This window comes from Neolamprologus brichardi, chromosome 2, assembly GCF_056152115.1.
Source record: "Neolamprologus brichardi isolate AB-2024 chromosome 2, ASM5615211v1, whole genome shotgun sequence".
Classification (NCBI taxonomy): domain Eukaryota; kingdom Metazoa; phylum Chordata; class Actinopteri; order Cichliformes; family Cichlidae; genus Neolamprologus; species Neolamprologus brichardi.
Window position 1 is genome coordinate 3,557,933 of NC_142105.1, and position 27,157 is coordinate 3,585,089.

At 39.1% G+C, this 27,157-nt stretch overlaps 1 protein-coding gene across 4 annotated transcripts in view; it reads right to left on the bottom strand.

The window, feature by feature from the left end:
* fam13b (family with sequence similarity 13 member B) overlaps nt 1-27,157 on the bottom strand; it is a 76,984-nt gene that overhangs the window by 38,073 nt on the left and 11,754 nt on the right. For all 4 annotated transcript variants that reach the window (XM_006804539.3, XM_006804540.3, XM_006804541.3 and 1 more), the window contains exons 2-6: nt 22,090-22,242; nt 18,844-19,056; nt 12,805-13,017; nt 11,232-11,409; nt 10,610-10,754 (exon numbers count right to left, since the gene is read on the bottom strand). In XM_006804539.3, coding sequence (XP_006804602.2) covers nt 10,610-10,754; nt 11,232-11,409; nt 12,805-13,017; nt 18,844-19,009 — 702 coding nt within the window. In that variant the 5' untranslated portion in view covers nt 19,010-19,056; nt 22,090-22,242. The remainder of the gene's footprint in view (nt 1-10,609; nt 10,755-11,231; nt 11,410-12,804; nt 13,018-18,843; nt 19,057-22,089; nt 22,243-27,157) is intronic.

The window sequence follows — 27,157 nt, forward strand, 5'->3', positions numbered from 1 at the left end:
TAAGAGAGTGTGTGTGTGTCTAAGTGCAGAACGTAGACTTTTAAACAGCTTCAGTCTCAGTTTTTATGACAGAGCTTCAATTGAGAAGTCAAAATATCCTTTATCCCAGCATGCACTTAAGCTGAGCTACGGGGTGATATTTATCTTTACGTGTAGGTGTGTGAAATACTGATGAAATTATATGGAAGCCTGACAGATAATTATTAATCTCCTGACCATCCTTTGCTATTAACACAGAAAAAATACAAGTGATGCTAATGTTTCACAGGAGCTGGAAAAATAAGCAGCAGCTCAGCTCATGGTGATGTTAAGAGATGACTCTGTTCATTTCTGCCTTCACATCACATCACAATCATACTTGGACTTTTCTAGAAGCGACCCTGAATTGGATACGTGGAAGAGAATGGATGGATGGAAACCATGCTACCATAGGGAAATATTGTTTTGATTTATTAAAACTCCAATTTTAGATGTTTATATATGAATGCAGAAAATTCATCTCTTATCTTAGACATTTATATATAAGAACTAGAGCAGGGCGATATGACCAAAACTATTTATCACGATATACATTTGAAAATTTGCGATAACGATATAATTGACACTAGACAAAATACTTTACAACTCCTCAACTTTATTAGTGCAAAAAACCCCATCAATGTATTTTCACTTAAACAAGCAGTTTTTTTTATGTGCATTAAAGTTATATAAAAATTTAACAGTGCAAATGCAAATTCCTTGCTGACAGTTTAACCAAAAGGCATTTCCAGTGACATATTCTCAGCATAACCATGTATAATATCCAGAAAACTTAAAAAGAGGTTAAACACACACAGTACGGTAATATTATGTTGAAGCACAGTACGTATCGCTCCGCCTACGATAGCCGTAATGCTCCGACAATCCATCAAGTGTTGTGGGTTCGTAGCTTAGCAAAGTCGTACTAAAGCATCTGACAGATTTTCGAGCGCCGTGCACATAAAATCGTTTCGAGGTCAGTAAACACAACCAGAGTTCATACATAAGGCACACGGGATTATAAGGGGCTCTGTCGATTTTCAGAAAAATCAAAGGATTGATTTTAAGTGTGCCGTATTTTCCAAACAACACGGTAATAACGACGGCCCGCTAGCATGCTCTACCAAAAATAGTGCTTTGTTGTGTATCTGACGGATGAAAGCTAAACCAGTTCCACACCACTGAAGTTGCAGCATTTTTACAAGCTAATTCTGGTTCATCTGTTTCATTTAACGATCCACTTTCACTCTTCTCATTCTGCGTCGCCGCCATGTGCGTATGTAAACAAAGGCACTGCGCATGCGCGTTTTACCCATATTCTATCGCGATCTTTCTTTTTCCTATCGTTGCCCAACATTACATCGGTATTACTGCGGCTTTGTCCCAATTAAGAGACCGCACGCTTTAAGTACGCGCACTACGCGTACTACGTACGGTGCGTACTATAAGTACGAGAAGTGCGGAAGTGAGAGGCTTGTGAAATGGGACGGTCTAGCCTTCGTCGCGCTGTTCAGGTTGCCTAGCAACCATGATACTAACCGCGAGGAATGTTACATACAGCTTTGTTTGACAGAAATGAAAGAGAAAAATGTTTTGTTGGTCATTCATTTTTGTCATGACATCACTGTGATTAGTTGAGTATCTGAGGCTGAGACCACAGGACTGTAAAACATGATTGTTGGGCTTCATTTCTGTACTGAACAGTTATTTCAAGATTAGTTAGTAAATAACAATTAGCTAATGTTGATCACAAGACTAAAATCATCTCACTGTGGTAGTGTAAATATAATATGGCCAATATTATATTATTGTCAGATTATTATGATATATATATATATATATATATATATATATATATATATATATATATATATATATATATATATATATATATATATATATATATATATATATATATATATATATATACACACACACACACACACACACACACACACACACACAACCAAGTTAACGCTGAAAGTACGAACATCACTAATGTCACATAACTTTGCCGACATGTGGCCAATAGTAATGTTTTAATGTTCTTCGTTATTAAACATTCGCACATAAATAAGTGACGTCATATTCAGTACTTACTTTTGACAGTTCACTCTTGGTCGCTCCCTTCTGCCGTATTTTGCGGCAAAATTATCCACACCCACCGCCGCGCTATGAATTGTGGGATATATGGGACCACGAAGCGTGCACCAGACCACGCTTGATATTTGGGGAAATCAACGGCGCATTTGGAGTATGCGTTTGAAGTACACTTCGAATTGGGACAGCCGTCGTCGCGTGGCGGTGACGTAATCGCACTTAAAATGCGTACTTCAAGCGTGCAGACCCTGAATTGGGACACAGCATGTGAACGGTATGATATAGCCCTAATAAGAACGCAACTTTCCTTGCTTGCTTCTTTCAGCTGCTTTTCATTAAAACGTTCTCCGCTGAACCGGACATGCACATAATTATCAACCAGAGAGCTGAAACAATAAATATAGAAACTGTCATTTAGTAAACACCTTCCTGATGTTATAATCCAGATCAGAATATCTTGAGTGTAAAATAATTTCAGATTATGTGGCACAAACAGATACAAACACACACAGCAGGAAATCACAGAAAGACGGGTTAAACCTTAAAATTATGCAAAACTCGTGAAAAATTCTTTGCACGGAAAATGAATATTGAATTCAATGAACGTGAACTGGGATCAAAGATTTAACAGAAGCATATTCTATCCAGGCTGCTGATCAGTGACATGGAAAAATTGGTGTGGATAAGCTTTAAATACAAAAGCCCCTGTGTATCCACATTAGCGGTTGACATCATGAACAGTGAATCTTGATTGTATAACTTCCCCCTGGGCTAGATGTGTTCATTCAAATGGTATAAATGGAGTTATGAATATGGTCAACAATGTGCTGAGTAAGTTATCAGAAAGCATTTGAGGTGATGTAACAATATTAGAGGATAAGAGAGGTTAAATCCCCCTGTCAAGATGACCTTGCTTGGTCATTCATTGGGTTGGTTAAACAGTTATAACCCCCCACTCCCATTTAGGGCTGTGGAAATCTTTAATCGGGCTAACTTATCAAATTAATGTTTAAAAACAGAAGATGCAGTGCTTTTAGACACCAAGTCCCAGTGATGATAGACAAGTGCGCCTCTGTGTGGTGTGTGTGTGGTCGAGTGGGTGAAAAGATGGGAGAGAACACTCTAGAACAAAAGGTCACGACATTGGCACTTATTTAGCAGTCGAATCCAGAGTTTCAGGATGGAGAACAAGGAACAAGCTGCACTGACATCACTTGCTTGGCTGTCAAACTCTTTGTGGGCCAAGAACACAGAACAATCACAGAACAACTGATTGGGATGGGCATCACTGATCTCAAACTGTGGCCTACATTTGCGGTTTCCAAGGGGTCATTTGTACGCTCAGAGCGGTTTGAGACTAAAGAGAACAAAGACGGGAGGCAGTTCTTTCTCATTTTCACATTTATCTACTGCAGAGAGGAAGCTGAACTGTGAAGTGGACTTTTTTTAAGGTGCTGGAAGTGTAAAGGTCCAAACTGTTCAACTGAATCTCCTCTCAGTGCTTTATTGCTCATTCTTGCTTGCAAGGCTGCACTGTTTACTTCCAGCAGTACCACTGGAGAACAGCCCTCTGGCCTAATGTTCCTGCAGTGAGTGGGCAGTGTGATCTAGATCTTAGTCAAAGTAAATAAATCAAGAATGTAGCTGTGTATTCATAAGACGTTATTGAAAAATCCGTAGATCTTTGTGTGTTCATACTATATCTCTCTCCACAGCTATTACACATCTCCTCTGCTGTCCAACTAGGCCAACAGACCCTCCTTAAATAACTCCACATTCCAACTTAAATAGGCTACGACTCAATAATTTATCACTCGTGTCAGAGGTCCAAGCAAGTGTGTGTCCTCCATCCTAAGCAGGCTGTTCACTGCTGCTGAACACCTTGATATTTATGAATTAACACATCCACCCAGTTGGAGTTACAGTTCACAGTTCTGACTGCACCTGTGCTTTCATTAAGACAGTAATTAAGTAGACAGACGAGTCTTTCATACATGGAACACATAATCCTTTTTCATTCACTCAACTGCATGTATACACATTACAGCTGCACTACAATGCAGCTATTGATTATTTTAGTAATAGAGTAATCTCTTCAATTCCATTTTACTTATACAGCACTAAATCACAACAACAGTCACCACAAGGAGCTTTATATTGTAAGGTAGACCCTACAATAATACATACAGAGAAAAACCCAACAATCATATGATCCCCTATGGGCAAGCACTTTGGCGACAGTGGGAAGGAGAAACTCCCTTTTTAACAGGAAGAAACAGGTTCAGGGAGGGGCAGCCATCGATTGATGGATTATCTATTGATTAATGCATCAATTAATCGAGTAATCAGATAAGAAATACTTTCTGACTTTAATAAAAGTTTTTGTACTGCTGAAAACAGACGTTATTAAGATGTAGACATTAATTATAATAATATGATAACTGAGTGTCCGACCTAACAGAGTCTCGCTTACATTTTTATTAGCTTGTGAAAAAAAGTTAAATATTAATGCAATTTAATTATTATTTAATAGAGTATTTTATATTATTTCTTTATTTCTCTTTTTCTGAAAAATGTTATTAAAACCCCTGAAATATACATGGCCTAGTACACCCAAGGCCCCCCTTTAGACTCACCCCTGTTTGCTACAGGTATTGCTCCAATGTAAAACAGGACGGCTGCTTTCAGCTAGGGCTGCCACAAACGATTATTTTGATAGTCGACTAATCAGATCATCATCCATTGGACGTACAGCGTACAGCTTATTGCACCAGCAGCATCTGCTCTTATATAACTATCATTAGCTTACAGCTTTAAGTGTTTAAGGTATGTGCTAACTAAAAATAAAGACAAGATGATAGTTTATTAAATTTTAATGAAATTTGCAGATTGTTTCGGTGAAGTTTAATAAACTCCTTGCTATCTAAAATATAACAGGACACCGGAGTATATTCTCGAGCATCTCACACTTCTGATAATCAGCTGTCTGCTTGACGTTTATTCAGCTGTGTAAAAACTATAACTTTAATCTCAGCCAAACCGATTCACTCAGGAACAAATAAAATACTAAAAAAGGCCAAACAATAACATTTTTAAGTTATCTAAGTGACTTATATATCATGTTTAACCTCAGTAGCGAAAGACGGCAGTGGGTTTGAAAACGATTTGCCGGGAGTCCGGTGTTCTCACGGGCTCTAGTGAGCCTAGCCCCCGGCTAGCTATCGAGCTAGTGGGTAACAGACGTCTCCGAAAACGTCGGAGCGCTTTTGAAAATATGTGGTGTCTTGATAAACTGAGCAGATATTTGAGGTTTACACAGCTACATTCTCGCCTGAAAATATGTTAAACGTTTATTTTGTGACCCAGAAAGAATAATAAGAGTAATATTAAAACTAACTAGCTGCCGCCATTGTTGGAAACTGAGCTGGGCCGCGCTATGAATTCTGGGACACAGCTTCTTCTTCTTCGCGGTTTAACGGCAGCTGGCATCCTTGTACATGCAGTGCTGCCCTCTTCTGTTTCAGTCCGTTATTACACTCTTAAATCCTACTACTTATTCCTGCGTCTTTTGTGATCTTACAAAGCTTCAAACGATGCGTCGACTATTAAATCAGTCGTCGACGATTTTGATAGTCGACGTAATCGTGACTAGTCGACTAATCGTGGCAGCCCTACTTTCAGCCTTCAGAAAGCTGTGTAGTTTAACCCGTCTGGTATCAGAGTAAGTCAATAGTTCATCTGCACATTTTAATATACATTACTGCAGATTTTTTGCTGTCTTAAAACAAACAGCGGTGGATGGAGCAGCTTCAGAGTTAAATTTTTCTCCTGTCAGCGTTCGTTGGACTCTGCCAGCATTTTTCCAGTAAAGGTTTAATCACAGGAACAGCGCTGCTGTTTTGGATGTCTCGGTAATGGCTCCTCCTCTCTTCTTTTCGCGGTGTGTAAACAGAGTCCGGACTACACGTTGAACTGTGCCAGCGTCATCATCACTGCTGCTGTTGTTGTGTCATCAGGGTTTTTGTTTAAAACTGTGTGGGCTTAATGTTGTTAAACTTTTTATTCACATGCTGCTCCTAAATCTGTTGGTACTGCAGGTCTGCTTTAAGTCGCAAAGCGCTCGCGTTCCTACGGTGACAACGGCACAAAAGCAGTCAAAGAAAGGAATTTGCATCAGAATTTTTTGCAAGAGAATTCTATGAATTACTCCATGAATCGCTGCAGCTCTGCATTAAACAGAAATGACACCTGGTGCAATGAAAGGGTCATACAGCAACAATTACCCACATACTAAGTCTTCTCACAAGCTCCCTACAAATGCATAATAAAACATCTGTTGCTGAAGCCTCAACTTATGTCCACTTCGGGCACAGGGGATGTACAAAGGGATCTGAGGTCTTATTGAGACAGGAAACAGAACAATTATGTAACAAGAAAAGAGCTCGAGAGGAAAAGGTCTGAGGTTCAGTAGTCAAATTAACTTCAAGCCTACAAGCCTCATTTAATCTGCAGAAATATCAACTGTAGCCCCAGTACACAAGGCACTGTGGATCACAGATATTATTCAGATGGGACAGCGTGCGCACTTTTTATGTTTGTAATATTGGTACTGCAGTGTCGCTGTCTGTCTAAAAGCTATGAGTCAGAACAGAGCAGCATTTTAGTGCCACAGGATTGTGGTTGATTAAAGCAATAATATATTTCCAAGCTGGTGTGTATCCAAAGAAAATGTGGGCTAAGGAATCAAAACACACTATCAGACAGTCCAGCCAAGCCAAGCTAAGCTGCACCAAAAATGTCACAATCTCCATCCATCTCAGTAGAGAATCCAGAATATTTTTCTTTCATATTCTTAACAGAAACCCTGAAACTAAGAAGTGTGAACTAAAAAACAAACCTTTTATTATCCTCGCAACAGCAACAAGCATTGTTGTCACCCAAGCAGAGATTCAACTGACTCCGATTGTGCGATAAACAAGCTAAAATCCATCTTTATATTCATCTTTGTCAGACCTATTCCCGCCTTGTTGTGCTGAACACACTATAAAAACAACACCTGCCTTCCACCTTTCTCCGCTCACTATCGTTCATGTACTTCTCTGTTACGCTGCTTTTACAATGTCTCTCCATTTCTTAGGATGAATCGGCTCCTTTTACGTGTGCTAGCTAGGCTCGACCAAGCATTTTCAACTTACTCTTTAGTTTGTAACCAGGCTTGATTCAAGGTCTCCTGTGTGAAAGCAGGTGTGTGTGGGAGATAATCCCCTTCATGAGAGTCATCCCCGGTGTAGAGCAGGGACTGGAGGTGTGAGTTACATGGTTACATCATCACCGGCTTCTTTTCCTATCCTCCTCCCTTGTCTCACCACCTCTACCTCCCTCCCTCTCTCCTTCCCTTCAGTGATTCCTCTTTTGTCTCTGCACTCTTGTCATTTCTCCCCTATCTTCCCGGCTGCTTCCTCTCCCCCTCCTTCTTCAAACCACCCACTTTTTTGCCCTCTCTATTACATAAGACACATGGATCAGTGCACAGACATGTCTTTACAGATTTGCTTCTGTCTTCTCATGCTTCATCTGCTCTCACCTCCTCCATTATGTCTCTTAGAAATATTATCGTCTCATTCATCTGACAAATCAGACAATAAAACTGAGGTCAACAGCTAAAGAAGAAGTTGCTTGAAAGAACTTGTGCTTTACGTTGTTGTTGTTTAGAGCGCAATTACAATCTAATTAGTTGTCTTTCGCAAGGCAAAGCCTTTGATCAGGTTAAACTTTTCCTTGAATAAAAGGAAGGATTTGGCAGATAATAACTCCAAGGACTCAATATTACGAGGCAAGTGGAAGCAAAGTCTGCAGTGGTTCGGTTAAGAGCACACTAACTGTGAAGCAAAGAATAACAGATAAGGAGCGGGGAGCAAACAAAGCAAGCAGCTGAAAGGTTTTGAATAGGTGACACAATGTAGATCTATAGCAAAGTTTCTCTTTTTCTTTTTGTGGTCATACTTTCACAGGCTGTCCTTTCACTCCAACATTTATCTATCTTTAAAGAGTCCCCGCTGTGGCAAACAACGTGCTCTTAAATTAAAGCAGCACAGCATTTGAGATACTGATCAAGGGTTGCCTCTTTATTGTTGTATTTTTGTTATCGCACAAAAGCACAAGGCCACTGTAAAGTTAAAAGTTAACTACGCCTTTCTTTGTACCGTGCACGACAGCGAAGAGAACGAGTTGTTAGAAAGCGGAGGAAAATGTTCGGTTGAGGCTCAGGTGTTTCTATAAAACGACATTCTTGTAATGCTCTGTGTAAAGTATGCAGGGGTGTGCCATTGTCCTTGGGCGGGAACACCAAGGTCGTTCGGAGAAATATTTGTTTACAGAAAAATGCTGTATTGTTTTCCCTAAACGCCGCTGCTTACATTTCAACATTACCAAGAGGAAGTGGGTACAGCTGACACCAGTGTTATTTACCTTACAGCAAAACTTCAGCCTGATCTTCTAGCTAATTAATAACTCCAGTTAGAGACACTGTAGTTTTGTTACAAGGAAACATTTTTGTACATAACAGGTTTGAATCAGTCAATGTGATCTCTTCTAGATTTCTAATAACAACATCGTCACTGGAGTCAAAATAAAGCAGAGTTGTTATTCTCACGTTAGCCCTTAAGGTTGATCATTTATTACATCTAACTTACTGCTGCTGATGCCAACAACAAAAAAAGACCTCAGAGCAAGACAGAACGTGCTTGTTGGATGGAACAATCACTTCAAGCCTTTTTAAATTCTTTTATGCTGTTGGGTGACATTTATAAATTTCATCTTTCGCTTTTCATAAGATTTGACTGCTATCTCTGTGCGTCAGCGCTGAAAAAATTTCCCCTCTGACCCTGGCACGGTTAAATGCCACATTTTACAGCCAAATGCCACCAGAGAGGACGAAGAAAACACAAAGAGGAATCTAACAGCTTTTGTGAAAGCACGCTTTTGTCCATATGTAACGATTGATGCCAATAAATGGTTAAGTAAGTAAGTTTTATTTTCTGCAAATAACTTGGCAAGAAATTTTAAATTTGTCTTGTTTTTCCATTTGATTGTTTTGTGCTTTGTTTTTATTTGCAGATTTAATTATTATTATATCAGGTTAAAAAGGCATTTACCATCACTCTCTAGATTTAGAGACTGTGTTTATTTGAGGATAAAAGAAAAGCTACAAAGACCCCTATGGGAGAATGACCGGGGTGAACAAAAAAAAGACTTTATTGATCCCAGGGGGGAATAATCTGTTACAGCAGGAGGGAAGACGTGTGTGGGCTGGAAAGACCAAAAACTGCATTAACGAGTAAGCTTGAAAATAGACGACCTCTCTGTGGACTGTGATAAAATGTTTTGCCACGACAGCACAAACTATATTTACTATATCTTCACCATTCACAGTCATTAATAAATTCAAAAGCATTTGCAAAATCAAGTGTAGAAAGTGTGCTATGCTATTTATTGTCATATGATTGGACACCGATAGTACGCAAGGCAGAAACAACAATACTGAGAGGTAGAGCTGCTCGATTATAGCAAAAATGATAATCACGATTATTTTCACTGAAATTGAGATCTCGATTATTTGACGATATTTATTTAACAATAACAATGTGTTGAATAATGACTTTAAAGATTGTCAAAAATAATATAAAATAGTGTGCAAATACTGATAACAGTGCAAATGTTTGCAATATAAGAAATAAATGAAAAATGTAAACATCTATGTTTAGTGAACTTTGCAGTGTTGCTCTGTGGTGCAGCTATGACACTGTAGCAAAGTTTACACACTGTGTCTACTTGATCCACGTCTGACTCAGAACCCATAATGTTTCCACACCACTGAAGTTTTTTTACCTCTTTTCAACCAACAGCAGTCACTCTCCTCTCCAAATAACTTCTGCTTAGCTTTCAGAGCTTCCCTCGGGTCCTCTTAATCAGCGGTCCCCAACCCCCGGGCCTCGGACCGGTACCGGTCCGTGAGTCGTTTGGTACCGGGCCGCGAGAGTTGAGGCTCAGGTGTGAAATGTATAGTTTTCAGGGTTTTTATCGGTTTTCAGCGTTATTTTGTTATCGTTTTTATCGTTTACGCGGTTTTCCTGGGTCTTTTCACGTGTGTTATGAATAAATCATCTTTTTTTTGGTACCAGTACTAGTTTTATTTTGTTGTATTTATCCGCGACACCTTAAAGTCCATGAAAATATTGTCGGGCATAAACCGGTCCGTGGCGCAAAAAAGGTTGGAGACCGCTGCTCTTAATTGTTGTGACACGTGTTCAAAACGCAGAGAGGTGCGCTCGATTTGCCACACGGAGCAGCACGAGAGTAAAGCAGGAGGGAGGGGCTAATAATCGGCTCAGTCATTTTTAATGATCGTTGAAAGCCCAGATCGTAATCCAGATTAAAATTCGATTAATTGAGCAGCCCCACTGAGAGGCGTGGTATAAGAGTTGGGTCGAACCTGCTCATTGATGGAGCTGTAGTCATTGGTGGTGGAGACATCATCGTCCTCCGAGTCAAACAGGCCCTCCTGATTGTCCAGCAGCTCTGCCAGGACTCTGCTGACAGACTCCTGGTCCCGAAGGTCCTCTCCTCCTGTTGACAGACTGCAGATGGAAAATGACAGAAAAGTTTGAGTTGGCTGCACACTGCTTCCCACGAGAATAAACACCCCTCTTTTTTTAACTTCTGTGTAAGCGTGTTCCTGCAAGTGCCAAAAATAAAAACTTCTTTCCCTCTTTTAAAAAAAAAAAATAGATATTCAGCTGTCACTCTATTCTGTGGCTTCATTAAATGAGATGTGGTATACGGCTTCAAGAGTTTCCTTCCGCTGACTTTACAGCTTTATAATCTGATCATTTGCACTTGATTAATAATTTCCACTGAAGATGTAACAATGAAGCTTTTGAATACAAGCAGCAGGAGTTCTAAAACAAGTAATGAAGTACTGAATATATACTAGTGACAAATCCACACCATCCGCATTAAGTTAAAAGTAAACATCTGTGAGATGGAGACGGCAGCTGTGTACAACAATCAAAATTACGATTTGAAATTCTTAAACAACTGCAGAAGAATCTTACTGGAAGATGTCGGGTCCAAAGACGGCGGCCAGCGCTCCGACGTCCCAGCTCTTTTGCTGAAGTGACGCCACGCTAGCCAGGAAGCGGCACAGGAAACGCAACAGACCGTAGTTCAACTGGGGAAGGTCCTGAAGCACATACTTCAAATTTCTACACAGCTCTTCTTCGTTGTCGTAATCTAGCAATGGGAAGACGAAAAACCGGATATCATTACTTAAGCCAATATACATTCATTTCTCTGCTTAACCACTTCACCGGGGCTGGAGCTCTCATTAGGCGAGAGGCAGGGGACACCCTGGACAGCTCAACAGGTCATCACAAGGCTAAGAGTATTTACACCTACGGCCAATTTAGAGTCATCAAAGAACGTTAGGTTTTTGATGGACTGTGCAAAGCAGCTCCCGAGAGAACCAGCAGGTCGTGCATGCTATGAAGAAGCACAGCTGGCGAGAGCTCGACCCCACAGACAGGATCTCTTATGTAATTATTTTATTTTTAGTTGAAAAAGGTGTAAGCTCTTATTTCAGAATCACTATTAGAACGTCTGTTGCAGTCTGTGTTGCTTTTAGAGCTTGTTCTCAAAACTAATGATAATATGGGGTGAATTATGGGTTATCGGGTCCTTCTTGGTCCTTCACAGATAGCCTTAAAAAATCTTATCAAGAGAAACTGCACACACAGATAACATTATGCTCAGTTTCACCTCTGGGAGAGGTGAAACTAGGTGAGACGGAGGGCGACGGAGAGGAAAATGTGCAAAAAAGGCAATCCTTTACAAGTGCAGTGGTGCCATTACAGAATATAATAGACTGAGAAATAAATGGCATGACAAGGAGTCTCGACAAACACACAATCAGTCTTCTACTATAATCTGGATGACAGCAACCGGAACAACCATCATTGTGACAAGGGGATTAGAGCAGATTATCTGTGATAAAAACAGAGAGGAAAGAGGACAGGCCAAAGAGCTGAAACAAAAAAGGGAAATGAAACCCAAGCCTTTCAATCATTTTTTACCCAAATACACCAAAATCCCTCAAAAAGGAAGAATTAATAACCACTGAAAGACAGCAGTTCTCTCTGGGACGTTGTTAACACAACCTTAGATTTTGAATTTGAGAAGCGTGTGGACAAGCAGAGGCATAAAGATAAAGGCTGTGCATCAGTGTAGCAGATATGCAAACATAGAGATAATTCAGGTTATGAGAGAGTTTGTTTCAGCCAGTTTTCTGTACATGCAGACCACCGTACTGTGTACGCACAGCTTATATAACCAGCAACAGCCTACATGGGCACAGCCTTAACAGCTTAAAACAAAATCAACTTGGATGAAGACCCAGAAATGATGCAGAAGAGTGTGTGCTTGTTTTTATAACAGCTATGGTCAACACTCTTCATAGGAAGTACATTTACAGACTGAGCAGAACAAACTCAAAGCTCCAACCGGATTTTAGGAAGACAGGGTGAAAAAGGAGGTGAACTGCATCGTACTGGATAAAAACAGACTGTGGTTGAGTGTAGAAGAAATTCGTAAAATAGCATGAGAAGAGGAAACACAGCCACGGTCACACACCTTGATACAGCTGTAGTATGCGTCCCTGTATAGCCGTCGGGATAACGGGCTCAGGAAGCTCCTGCAGGAACAGTCGGAGCAAACTGACGGCTGACGCCAGATCGGCCTCCTTCTCTAGCTTCACCTCCTCACCACTGTCATAGCGCTGACGCAACCAATCCACTCGCTCTGCATTGCCGTTAACCAGGAAGAGCCCCTCAAAGTCCAGGTGACCTAAAGACACATATAGCAGCAGTTATGAATATGTTAATTATCAACTCAAACTACTTCAAAACCATTCATGTTAATATACAGTTCAATTTTCAGTATTTGGTTAACTTGGTTTGCTTATTCATTTTTACCAGGATTTTTTAAAATTATATTTATTATATAACAATCAAACTCTATTTTAACATGTCTGCTTTGAATTTTTTTTTTTTTTTTACTATCTTAAATGGATTTAAGTTTTTTCTAACAAGCTTTTTTATTAGATTGATTGTCATTTTACCTGACTTTTTTATTTTAATTTGAATTTTATTGAATTGTATTTTATTTTATTTGTATTCTTTCACTTATTGTTGCATGTGTGTTGTTGCTGCCTGTGTTTGAGTAATTTCAGTAACTGTGAGACACCTGCTGCTGCCTATCTTGGCCAGGTCTCCCTTGAAAAAGAGGTTTTTAATCTCAATGGGATCTTCCTGGTTAAATAAAGGTTAATAAATAAATAAATAAACCTTTCTCATATTTGCATAATTGTTAAGATAACTTCATCAAAGCCCTGCTGTGGTTCACAAACAGGTGTTTTCATGCTTAAGTCTTTAGAGGTCTTGGCAGTAGCTTAGGTGTGGCACACTTTTTTGCAGCTAAAGGTTTGTCAAATTAAGTCCTCTTGTAGAGGTGAAGGTATGTCAGGCATTACAGTAGTTTTGCAAGTTCTAATACATACTAGGTGACAGTCTTGCTTTCTGTAGTTTGGTTTGCTTGCTTTGGATTAATTTTGCATGTAAGTAAATTTTTTAAGTAGTTGATATCAAAAACAAAGAGAAACAGAGACTGGATCCAATCAACAATCCCATTCACAAGCTCGTGTCTGTCAGAGAACTTTTTAACAAAATCAGGCAAAAACCGATGTTGTAATAACATGCTTATTGTCACCCTGTAAAGTGTAACAACCAGGTTTAGCACCAGGAATACTGTTATATCGTCATTGGTGTTTTAAAACAGTGAAGATTTATATGCTTCCCCCCCACAGGGCATGTTTTTCTGACAATAATAACTCATAAAGATGCAACAAAATACAGCTTGGTCATGTTAGAGTTTCCAAATTAGGAATTGAAAATTACAAACCTGTAAGGGAAGTCAAAACTAACCGAGTACTAGGGCTGCACGATTTTGCATAAAATGAGAATCACGATTTTTTTGCTTAGAATTGAGATCACGATTCTCTCACGATTTTCTTTTCCAGTATAAATATTTATTGCACTTATTAACTGCACATCAACTTCGTAACAGTTGAGACTGAACATAAAAACAATAAATAAACATAAAAACAACAAATGTCTCACGTTTTGTGGTTGCCGCAAAATGTTGTACTGCTTGAAATTGCGTCTCCACCGTTGCTCGACGCTGCGTGTATAGAGCAGGTAGTGCAACAATAGAAAAATAGTTGCGGGACGGCACTGTGTAGCGTTTGTCTAGGGTGTTGATCATTTTCCTAAATCCCTCGTTTTGCACAGTGTTGATGGAGCCATATCTTTGGTCAGGTGATAAGTGATGGCCTCCGTAATTTCTTTGTGCCTGCGAGAGTTCTTCGAGTATAGGGAAGCGCTGTATAAGGTTCCCGTTATTGATGTTTGGGTGGTTGACCGGGACGGATTTTCTCCTGTCACTTTCTCGTCATCCCTGACGTGCTCTCCGTTGTTTTTTCCCTGCTAATTTTAGCATCACACGGCACAGCTTCTGTATCACGTGGTATAAGGCTCCGCCCTTGTCATTTGTTGAGCAGGAAGAGTGAGCGCTTGTTTTCATGCAGATTATGTCCCGGATCAAAATGCGGTACAATCGTCATCTTTTTTTTCTTTCTTTTTTTTTTAAAATCGTTGTCATTTGGAAATGAGATCGCGATTTTCTAACGATTAATCGTGCAGCCCTACCGAGTACTGTAATTTTGCTGATGCAGAATGATTCAGATCCTTCACTGTTACACAACTTATATAAGATGAACAAAAGAAAGTACAGTGATGTGTGTGTGTGTGTGTGTGCAAAAACATTTGGTTATGTGGATTCTTCCCTTATCTATCAGAAAAAGCATGACCATACTGTAATATCATTCGCATGTGAGGCAGCATCACATGTGTTTGTGATCAATCTGTAAATCTTGTCAAGGCTTTTTAGAGGACATTTCTAGAATAATCAACATTTTTCCCTCTTGTTTACCAAACATATCCGTTGAGCTTGTAAAACAATATTCTGATGTTATGCACTGCGATGTCACATGAATCTGCTGCAAAAGATTTTTGGTTCTTTTTCTGGATGTGTAACAACTACTTGGTTGCAGCTACCTGACCAACCACTTGTTGTAAGTTGTAAGTTGTTTATACAAATTTGCCAAAAAATCTACTGAAACATATACAAACAAAAGAAAAGGGGAATATATTAGCAAAGCTCCAAAGAAATACATCGACTGCATGCATTTTCACCTGAAAACATCTGTTTAGTGGTGAGTGTTCTAGATCTGATGACTTATTGCTATCACAAATGATCCGTTTTTGACAACACAACAAATATATGGTGTGGAGAAAAAAAACCACACGAAATGCTTCAAACTATATTTAAGTGGTAATGGTTTGATGTGTGGATTACATTTGATTATAGCCTCACTCTCCAGTTTTTTATCTGTTAACAAGCAAGATAATCAAATGATGACAGGAATCCCGTGGGACCTGCTTTATATCTCCACAAAGCCGTCTACATGAAGAACACCAGAGGTACACAGAGTGACAGCAGAGTTACACTCAAATAAAATAAAACGGTCTCTCTGTCTTTGCTGATCCATTAAAACACACTGGGCATTAGACATTCCTCTAATGTTTTCAGCTTTTGGCAACTGTCTTCTTTCAAAATGACATTTCACGTCATTTTCCTGCTTCAACTACTACCAGGCATCCCAGAGAGACGGAGGCCTTTTCACTGTCTTAGTAACTTCCTGACAGGCAGCACCGCTCTAATTATTGCACCAGCAGAGACCCTGGAGACTTATTGCATAACCTCATGTAGTCAAAGAGCCCCCAAGTTACACAAATCACCAACCTGCTTCACTGGAAACAATTTAAAGTGGTCCTTCATTTCAGCAGTGTTTAAAAAAAGCTCAGTGACAACCCGAGTGCTTTTGTGGATCCAGAAAAAGCGTATTTACTGAACACTTATTTACTTTAATGTGAAAATGTATCCAGCGTGTCCAGCGTCCCATTGACCTGCTTTGTAAGATCTATATCAAAGATGAATCCTATTTAAATGATCCGGATGCTTCCAGATAATCTTTCTTTTATTACTTTAAACCATTTATTGTCTTCTCAGGCAATTCCTTCATTTTATGTGGGATTTACAGCTGTGGAATTGCTTTTCAATCTCTAATGATACAAAGTACATCAACTGATCTTTACATGCTCTGCAATTTTTTATCTCATGTGAAGTAATTTTGCACACAGTAAGGGTAACGACATACAAGTGTCTAATTGATATAACAAGGGTCAAACCAACAACATATCTTTAGCATAAATAAGAGTGTCTGGCTGAGGTTTTAAAGAGCTATAAAACAAGTACTGATAGTGTAATCTAATCAGCACCATTATACAAGCCCAATTCAGATCTGGTTCGTTTAAAAAACAAAAAAACAAAACTTGGATCTGGCTAATGAAACAGTCAGGCATTTTACTTCTCATCTTTCAGACTGAGCTGTCTTAACTGCCAACTTCCTTTTTGTAAGAACGTGACAGAAGACTGAAGTTACTGCTCTGTGATGCTCATACAGAAATGTTCTAGGGGGTTGTAGGAAAATCCCGGGCGAGCGCTTGGTAGGTTACTCTCTTCACTCTCTTCTGTTTTCACAAGTGAGGCTGAAGTTGACAGAAGTGTTATGTAACAGAAGGAAGCCGGCCATGGAGCTGTCTGCCAGGGCCATCAGAATTTATCTTATCAAAAACTGGATCCCACAAACAACATATTTTGGTTTTATCACGATGTAAGATACTGTAGCTCAACAAAAGCAGGACTGAAACATCACAGACGTAATCTGATTTAGCTGAACATCCAACATTTTGTACTGAGAAATTGTTTCAATCTTTGGCTCGACGTGTTTAGTTAAATAAGCGGAATGACCTACAGGTGCAACCCCTCGAGTCAGACTACAGCTGAAACGCAATAAAAGGATTTTGACATCAGCCGCAGAGTTATTTCTACGTCAAGTAAACTAACATTAGTGGTAATTATGCAAGATTATGTAATGCCTGTATCCTGCTACAAATTAAACGCTCCATTTAAATATGACTCATAACTTTAACTGAGGGAGATGCAGCAGATCCTTACCAAAAAGAAATGAGGTGAAAGATCTGCGTCAGCCACATGCAAAATTTAAGGCACCTCTTATAATTTAATCACAGAAGATTTAGAGAGGAGCTTTATCCCTACATGAACTTCTCTGCTTCTTTTGTACACACTGAAGGTCTGTAACTAGGCTAAGTTCCTCTGGCTATTTTAAGTTCATTTAAGAATTAAGCTACTTTCACTACTATTAATAATTATTTAGACTCTTTCCCTCTGATTTAATTTCAATAATTACTTCCTCCAAATCATTTCCCTATTACTGGGCTATGTACCAGAGGCCTTTAAGGTGGCAGTGATTAAACCATTACTTAAAAAGCTGTCACTTAAACTAGCTATCTTAGCTAATTATAGGCTATATTATAGGCTAATAATCGCCAACCTTGTTGTTATCTCAAAAATTCTAGAAAGAGTAGTTTTAAAACAGCTAACAGATCATCAGAAGAAGAATTGTTTATTTGTAGAGGTACAGAAACAGAATTAGTGAAGGTTACAAATGATCTTCTTATGGCCGATGACAGTGGACTCATCTCTGTGCTTGTCCTGCTAGACCTCAGTGCAGCGTTCGATACTGCTGACCATAATATTTCATTACTGCAATTCGAGCATGTTAAAGGTACTGCACTGCAGTGATTTGAGTCTCTCTAATAAACTTCAATTTGTTAATGTTAATGGAGAGCTCTCTTCACTAGGGATGGGTACCGACATAAACGGTAGTAACCAGACCGAAAACAGACCAGATACTAAAACAGCTAAACATGAAAGGTTTTTGGACAAAATTGGTGTTTTTTCCATTGTTTAAGCACTGCTTCCAGCCAAGAGTGATACCATATATGCCCTATAGCTGCAGAAAAGGCTAACATTGTTATCTTTTTACAAAAAAACACAGCTGAACATGAGAGGTTTTTGGACAAAATGTGTGTTCTCCATTCTTTAAGCACTGGTTTGAGCACCGTTTAAGCACCGGCACAGTTTCAAAAGTACCGGTTTGGTACTGGTATCGGATAAAACCTAAACGATACCCATCCCTATTCTTCACACACTAAGGTTAATTATGGAGTTCCACAGGGTTCTTTGCTAGGACCAGTTCCATTTACTATATACATGTATAGTATACACTTTCCCTGCTATGCAGATGATACCACGCTCTATCTTTCCCTGAAGCCAGATGACACACTAATCAGTTAAACCGCACGAAACTGCAAGTTTTATTAAAGACCTGGATGACCTCCAATTTCCTGCTCCTAAATTCAGATAGAAAGTGATATTATTGTACTTGTCCCTTCAAATCTTAGAAATATGGTATCTAAGCAGATACTTAACTCTGGATGGCATTACTTTAACCTCCAGTAACACTGTGAGGAATCTTGGACCCGTTTTGGACTAGGATATGCATTTCAATGTGCATATTAAACAAATATGTAGGACTGAATTAAACTGAACTGCGTCTCAGTCACTCACCGTGCTCCTCGATGTAGTCGACAATATCTTTTACTAGTGCAGGAACCTCATGGCCGCTGATTGTGTGTGTGTGTGTCACATCCTCCAGAGGAACACCAAAAACCCGTGTGGTGCTGGCTGAGCTCCCGCCCTCATTGCCTGGCAACGGAGACACGCTCTTCCTCATGGCCTGCTCCTCCTCCTCCTCACCACAACCCCGCCAAGACCTCACGTCTTATAAAGGAAGAAATGGATGAGTTTAGACATAATGTGAGAGAAAGACAGAATGCAGCCTGGCTTAAAAAAATAAATAAAAATCTTCGTCCTTGATCATGCAGGCTTATAGATAACAAGAATAATTATTTAAAGGCGCCAGTAAACAGTCATGCAGCACATACAGGACTGTCTGGCTTTACTAACTGTTAAGTGCCAGTGAGTGGGAGGGGGCAGGGCCACAGCTACAGGGTAGTGACCTGCAAAGGGATTTTGTAAAAAGAGGGTAGGTGGGGGAGTAGGACATCTTATGTCAGTTTTGTTTACAGTCTTCCAAAGACTGCATAATCAATTTACCAATAAATTTTATCCTATAACAAATGTTGCATGACAAATTGCTTTGTTTGCTTCCTGCAGTCTTATATTATGTGTTCTGTCGTCCTCTGTAGCTTCTTTAGAGGTGATCACATTCAGGATGGGATGAAAATCAATGCAAAATAAGCAAATGAAAAGTCTGATATTGACGTTGGTTGTTTGGTGAGTAATCTAAATGCAAACAACGACAGATGGTGTCCAGTCCACTCATCACTGGGGGAGGAACATCAGTTTATCAGAAATGTATTCTCAATTTGTTCCAGTGAAACTAATCTCACAGTATTATGTAACTAATGATAGCGGTCTTTTAAATGTAAGCAAGTAATCTGGCCTTATTTACAATAGTGACATACAATGCAATATAAATATAAATGACATACAATATGAGTTAGGGCTGTTCGATATAACATGTATATCGGATGACGATATAAAAACGTCTATCGTTTCATTTTACGCTATCGTTTGTTTTGTGGTGTCGCAAAATAAACTGTTTATGGCAATATTTTTTCATCGTTCTGATGGTCACTGTAGTGGCTATATTAATTTCTTAAAGTTCTCTCTTTCTCTTATATTTAATATAACCACACTATGGACGGACAAGCGCCTGTTTTTATGCATTGTCGTTAGCAACAACGACGATAACAGCATTGCGTGTCCGCTTGTTTATGTTCCACATAAACCTTTCACAATAAAGGTCAAGATCCTGTTGAGACTAGAGATGGACCGATCCGATATTACGTATCGGTATCGGTCCGATTACTGACCCAAATTACTGGATCGGATATCGGTGAGATATCTCTCTCTCTCCTGTTGCTACTTCAATCGTGAAACTGCGTAATGATAATGCTAATGCTTAGCTGATCGGCTTTTCTGTCGCGAGTCCGTCTCTCTTCTTAGTTTTTGGCCCACTTCTCACCAGAAAGAGGAAACCAGCGGCTGAAAAACAGCAGCACTATTAAGCTTGATAAGCTGTTGTTAGAATTTATTTAATATTATTTCTACACCAGGATCTTTTTCTACGCAGCTGACAGCTGGTAACTGTGCAGGGGCGGATCTAGCAAAGTTTAGCCAGGGGGGCCGATAGGGCATGAACAGGGAAAAGGGGGCACAAAGACATACTTTTCTTTCTTATTCTCATTTAAAATGTCTAGCTTTTAATAAATAATTATCTGACTCTTACACCCAAAGTTTTAATCTGATGTAAAATCTATAGAAGTCCATTACTGTATATAGTAACTGTTAAGTCTAATATACCCTAGTAAGCTATAGTACTTTTTCCTTTGGGAAGGTACCATCTGTGCAGTCTGCAATTCTGTTGAAGAAAGATGTTGAATCTATTTAATTATTCTTGAAAAATAATTTATTTCTGTGCATTTTTCCCCCTGCATCAAATTAAAGTTGATTACATCGATTAAGCATCATGAGGTGGAGGGTGGTTTGTTTGTTTTTTGCTTGGAGTTTGCAACCCTATTATTTAGGTTGCTTAATATTTCTGCTAAGTACTCTTTAAAATACCAGAATAGGAAGGATTGAGTAGGTTTAAGTTTATTAGATTGATCAGTGTCGCTGAACTATGAAATATTTTGGGTGCAGTGTATTTTTTACATACAGGTATAACAGAATAGCTTTAGTGTTGTTATTTATTTAAACTTGAGTATAAACTTATACAAAATGCAGCAAGATATTAAAAAAACGTTTTATTGATTAAAAAACACACTATATCGGATTCATATCGGTATCGGCAGATATCCAAAATTATGATATCGGTATCGATATCGGACATAAAAAAGTGGTATCGTGCCATCTCTAGTTGAGACTTTTCAAAATAAACTGAATCACGTGAAAGAGCAGATTATTTACGAATGAGAAGTAGAAAAGAGCCGCCAGGTGCTAAAAAATAAACCTTAGACTCAAACGTTAGAACAGGCTTTTCCCCGCAGCACGCCGTGTAATAAATACTCACAAAGAAAACAGCGGCCGTTACAACTAACGTCTAAAAATGTTTTGTTTCATGCATCGGTTAAAACACTCGACTCCAGCTACATGACGCGCAGCTGGAAACACTTCACGCAAGTCGAGCTGCCCGAGATTCACAGAATTTACAGAAAATGTTACATTTTTGTGATTTATATCGTTATCGGACGATAGAATTCTTATATCGGGATATGAGATTTTGGTGATATCGCACAGCCCTAATATGAGTACATATTTTAATAGTTTCAAACTTCAATGTTAAAACATTTTGATTTTCAGATGAAAATAGAAAAATATCAGCACTAATAATTTTAAATATTACAAAGAATGCATTGAACGTAAGTAGATAAAGCTACATATATTCAGTTCTCTTTTACTCTCTTGATATCCAGTTTGTTTTACAATATCAACAACTACTATGTTTAAGCCTACTTTTACAGATTGTTCGCATTATTAAGTGGATACATTCAACATGTACCAATAACTGCTTATTTTACAGCCCTTGGCAGAGTTCATCGGTTGTAGCTAATTAATTCTTGGCTGTAGGATGATGTGCTCTTTGCTGCTTAAAAAAACTGCTTAAAAAAACCCCGATGTGCATCTGTGCATCTGATCTGTGATCATGGCTTAGAAATGCACCGAGTCTATTTTCCCCTTCAATTACGGATGTGGCTCAGTAAGTGTTGTGCGTTTGTGTGCACTCACCGTGTAGCAGTGAAAGTGTGTTCTATCCTCTCCTCCCCTGGCCAGTAAACCACTGAACCATCTATGGCTGCTTCAGGTTGTGGCAGAAGATGAGCCGGTAGTTCCTCATTGACAGACCGCTAATCCCTCGAACAGGATTCCCTTCTAGCTACACTGAGAAGAGAACCAGGAAAAGAAAAAAGATGGAGGGGAAAAGAACAGGAGATAATGGCAGAAGAAGACAGGATAAAGATGGAGACAAAAAAGATGGAACGTTTTAATTAACCAATCGCAGGTGTGTTGAAAAACACAATTAGCTACTTCATGTAGTAACAATGGGTTTCATGTGGGCTATAGTTTTCCACTTCCTGTTTCTATTCTCAGGCTTTATATTCATACGCTGCATGTTCATGGTTATTTAGTGATGAAAGATGCATTGGGCCCAATACCAAAACTGGAATCGCAGCAATAAAAACCCACAACAGCGAGTTTCAGTTTTCCCTTCTCTTCTTCTAGGCTACGTCCACACGTACACGGGTATTTTTGAAAATGGAGATTTTCCGTTTTCGTTTTAAAAAATAATCCCGTCCACACGTAAAGGCAGAAATGAAGGAAGACTAGGAACATGCCAAAGCAGCAGGTGGTGCTATATTCCTAACCGTCCAGAAATGTTGGCCAATCAGAAGTCTAGAAGCCTCGGTGGGAAAAAGTAAACAAAGCTGGGGCATAGAAGCAGAACCGAGTCGTATGTGTGGAGGGACAGTAACTGTGTGTGTATATGTAAGCATTTAAACACTGCAGAGAGAACAATTAACAGTATGGTAGAAATTCATTTCACCGAAACAATAACGTGGCGCACAGTGTGACGTCAAAAAATGCGCACACCTTTGACGCTGCGTTTTCTCCGTTTTCCTCGTCCACACGTAAATGCAAAAACTGAGTTTTCAAAAATATCCACCCTGGCCAGAGTTTTTAAAAATCTCAGTTTTCAGTGACCAAAAACGCAGTTTACATGTGGACGAAAGGTGCAAACGCATAGAAAAATCTGCGTTTTCAAAAATACCCGGGTACGTGTGGACGTAGCCCTAGTTTTTCTATGCTCCGAGCCCATTTTCTTTTCATCTTTTTTCATTAAAATCCTGTCTTTCCTGTTTCTTCACTCCCCATTCTGTTTTTCTCCTTGCTCGCTAATGAAATCTTCAAGGTTTGAGATATCAGGCTGTCTAAAAGTCAGCTGGAGAGCTGAATACAATAATTAAACCAATAAAGATTGTTCTGGAAAGCTGTGCCATAGTGTCTTACAGACCTGTGCCTGCCCGTATGCACAAAGAGTCCCATTTAATGTCTATATTAGGTGTGTTCCTATTGACTTCCTGCCCCTTTAGAGTGTGCATGTGTGTCTCAATACTGCCATTGTATGAATGTGAACTATTATTTGCCCAGACAGGACATGGTTGCATGTTAGAATACGTGCAAAATGAGATCTAGCTAATGAGTGTACGTGTCTGAAAGTATATTAGGAGGAAAATTTTACTTTTGCTTAACTGGTCAGTATGGAAATATGTACCACAAACTGTATTTTATGTTGATGAAGCAAAGGAAAGGCAGGTAGACCCATTTAGGCTCCAGACTCAATAAAACAGTGTATAAATGCACTTTTCCATTTCACTCCTTTCTTCCCTATCTTATTCACAGTTTTGGCTGTGTGTTACACCACCCACCTGGCCTACTTGGATTCAACAGTTCTACAATAAGAGAAGCGCAGTAGTAGAGATAAACAGGAACAGAAATTGGCACAACAGGAAAATACTGACAGATAAAAGATTTGCCTCTCTTTGCAAAAACAGTAAGATTTCAAAATTACAAAAGTACCTAAATCTCCTAAACAGTCGTCTGGATCATGTAAGTAAGACCATCAAATGGAGCCTGTTACAAACCTTTTTAAGAGCCTTGGCAACAACCATATGGAAATAAAGCCCTGTGCCATGTTATGAAAGCTATAAACTCTAAAAGCTACAATCTCAAATCAGGAAAACCATGAAAAAACTCCAGTGCACTGACTTACGCACTAACGATAAAATGAGCTCTTTGCCATTTTTGGTTAATATAAAACCTAAATCAACCATCGGATTACTTGGGATCGTATTTCTGGGTTTTGTGGGACTGAAACAGAGTTTGCATATTATAATTGTCAGGCACAGCCAAGTTTCCTTGTTAGACACAATGTGTGATTACATGTGCTATGTTGTGATGAAGAAAAGAACTGCAATAAACAGAAACAACTGTTTTCAAGTTTGGTTTTTAAGGCAGCACACATAATTATTGTCTCTTGTACCATATGGTCTGTTTGGAGACTAAAGTTTTACTTACTCTCCTATCTGCCATTGTTTGAGTACCAGTGTTCCCATCTTACTGAACTGTTGTCTGAGTGATATTTAATATCAAAGCTTTCCCAATGACTACATAGGATATTTTACTTAACTTCACCAAACGGACTTTTCAGTACCCTTGTGTTTGCTCACAGTTATTACTAATAAAGAGATTCTTCAGCCTCCAGTTTTTCTAAGGCCAACTGAACTGGCATTGCTAAGCCTCTTTAAAAGCCAGAGTAAATCCCACTGTTGCAGCTAAAACTCTTGTACTGGGTCAGAGCCCACAAGCTACACAGCTTTGTTCCTGGAAAACAAAGTCATTATGCAAGCCCTAACTACTGTTTCTGAATATTGTTAGATAATTATTAATTCACCAGGCTGAAAGCTTTAATAGCAGAACCAAAAGCTTGACATTAACAGGCAGGTTCAAAACACTGGAGCAATGTCAGACAGAGGAACAGACAGATGAGGACAATCTCTAACCAAGAGATTAGACAACCAACTAAACCAAAGCTTTGCCTGCTATGAAAATTGACTTTAAAAGATCTCTGCAGTGTTTGGTCAGCAATAGAACTGATTTGTATGCTTCTATCTGATTGTCTTAAACCCATATACATTTACAACGTCCTTCTAAACAATAAGGGGCATTGTTGAACATGATAAATTTTAAGTGCTTGAGGAGAGAAAAATAAACCTGAATAAGAATGAGGAAGGAAGGTGTTCAAAGAAAAAGACACACACCCAGAAAGGTGTACACAGAGACGCACGGCTAAACAATAAGACGGTAAAAAGCCATGAGCTCACACATTTCAATTGGGAGGGACCGTGTGGTCCAATAAAGAACCGGAATGCATATGATTTGGGAACAGCCATACTCTTATTGTTTCCCTCGCATCAGCTGTGATAAAGGATGAAATGACTGGAATCATTCGTTTCACATTTGCTTATTCGATGCCAAAACATCATAGGGTTTTGGCATCTAATAAACCTCCAGACGTATGGCTATGGCTCTGCTATTCTTCTGGCATTTTCCAATTGTACTTTATTGTCTCACTAGAATAAACACGGTCAGTTGATGTGCTAAAGAAAGCACAGAAGATAAGCTAAATTAACCAGCGGTCCCCAACCCCCGGGCCGGTACCAGTCCGTGAGTCGTTTGGTACCGGGCCGCGAGAGTTGAGGCTCAGGTGTGAAATGTATGGTTTTCAGGGTGTTTTATCAGTTTTTAGCGTTATTTTGTTATTGTTTTTATCGTTTACTCGGTTTTCCTGGGTCTTTTCACGTGTGTTATGAATAAACTTTCTTTTTTTCGGTACCGGTACTAGTTTTATTTTGTTGTATTTATCCGCGACACATTAAAGGCCGGTCCGACAAAATATTGTCGGGCATAAACTGGTCCGTGGCGCAAAAAAGGTTGGGGACCGCTGAAATTAACTGTTTCACCCTCTGAAAGTCAAACACTGCTAATGAAAAGACTTGGTTAATGTTTGACTATGAGGATTTCTGGTTATTGAGCTTCAGGTGCAGAAGGAACAGAAACAAATTTGAAATGAATCACTTATGATCAGAACTTTCAAAGTAAAATACGAGTTTCCAGGGACTATATTCACAACTAATCATGTGATTTGAGTCAGTTCAACTACACCTGCCGGGAGAATCAGATTCTGGATCGTGACTCTATCCTTGCCATGTGACTTGTATCACATTTCAGTATGGCAGCACCTGTGTTCACATAGATATGAAACCTGAACAGAAAGATCAGAGGTTCCACAATATGACTATGACCACACAGTTCACTGACATGGTCCAAGTGATAACAGCAGCAAAAAAAAGAGGAAAAAACTACGAGAACAAAAGACTTGTTAAGTTGAACCTCTGATGTGCAAAACAGTGTCTTTTCCATTAAAACAGAGTCCATGACCACAATGAAAATGAAATATTCACAGGGCATTATAAATAAATCAGCAAATTCTCCCCAACGCGCACCATGGTGTGAAATCTACTGAATAAAAGAGATCAAAGTGGTTCAATTCTGCAGTCTGTGATTAGTTGTCAAACTATCATGGTCCAACTAAATGAGGAAAGCACAAGGTGACAAAAAGAAGGTTGGAGGAAGTAGCTGGGCCAGGAATTCTCTTCATAAGAACAAACCCAGAAACTGCTCCTGTTTCCTGCATTTCAGTAGTTCTGTTTTTCATTCTCAATGATGTACTGTCTTAAATTTCTTAGCTTAAAAAATATTTGCACAGATTGGCTTCCTGGATTCAAAATGGTTTTGTTTGCTCTTCAGAAGATTATATATAGACTTTGTCAAAATCTGAAGAATTAAAAAGGCTTCATTCTCATACAAAAGATATATTCAATCTAAAAAAAAAAAACTAAAAAAAACCCAACTCTTCTCTCTCAATTAAACATAATAGTGGTATAAGAAATAGAGTGTTTTAATTGTCACTTAAAACAAAGTGCCTGGGAGTTTTTTAGCATTTATATTAAACCAAAAACTAAAAAAGAGAGAAGCCCTTTGTTGTGCCCTGGCGGCCCACCTGGTAGAGTAACTGCACCTTGCATTAAGGATCAGTTGGCCTTATTGCAGTGCCCCAAGTTCAACTCCAGCCTTTGCTTCTGTCTCCCTTTCAAGGTAATGATATAAGTTTCCTGTGAATTCATGTAATAGTTTATTGGAACTTGGGTGTCTACGTGACTCAACTGCCTCACAA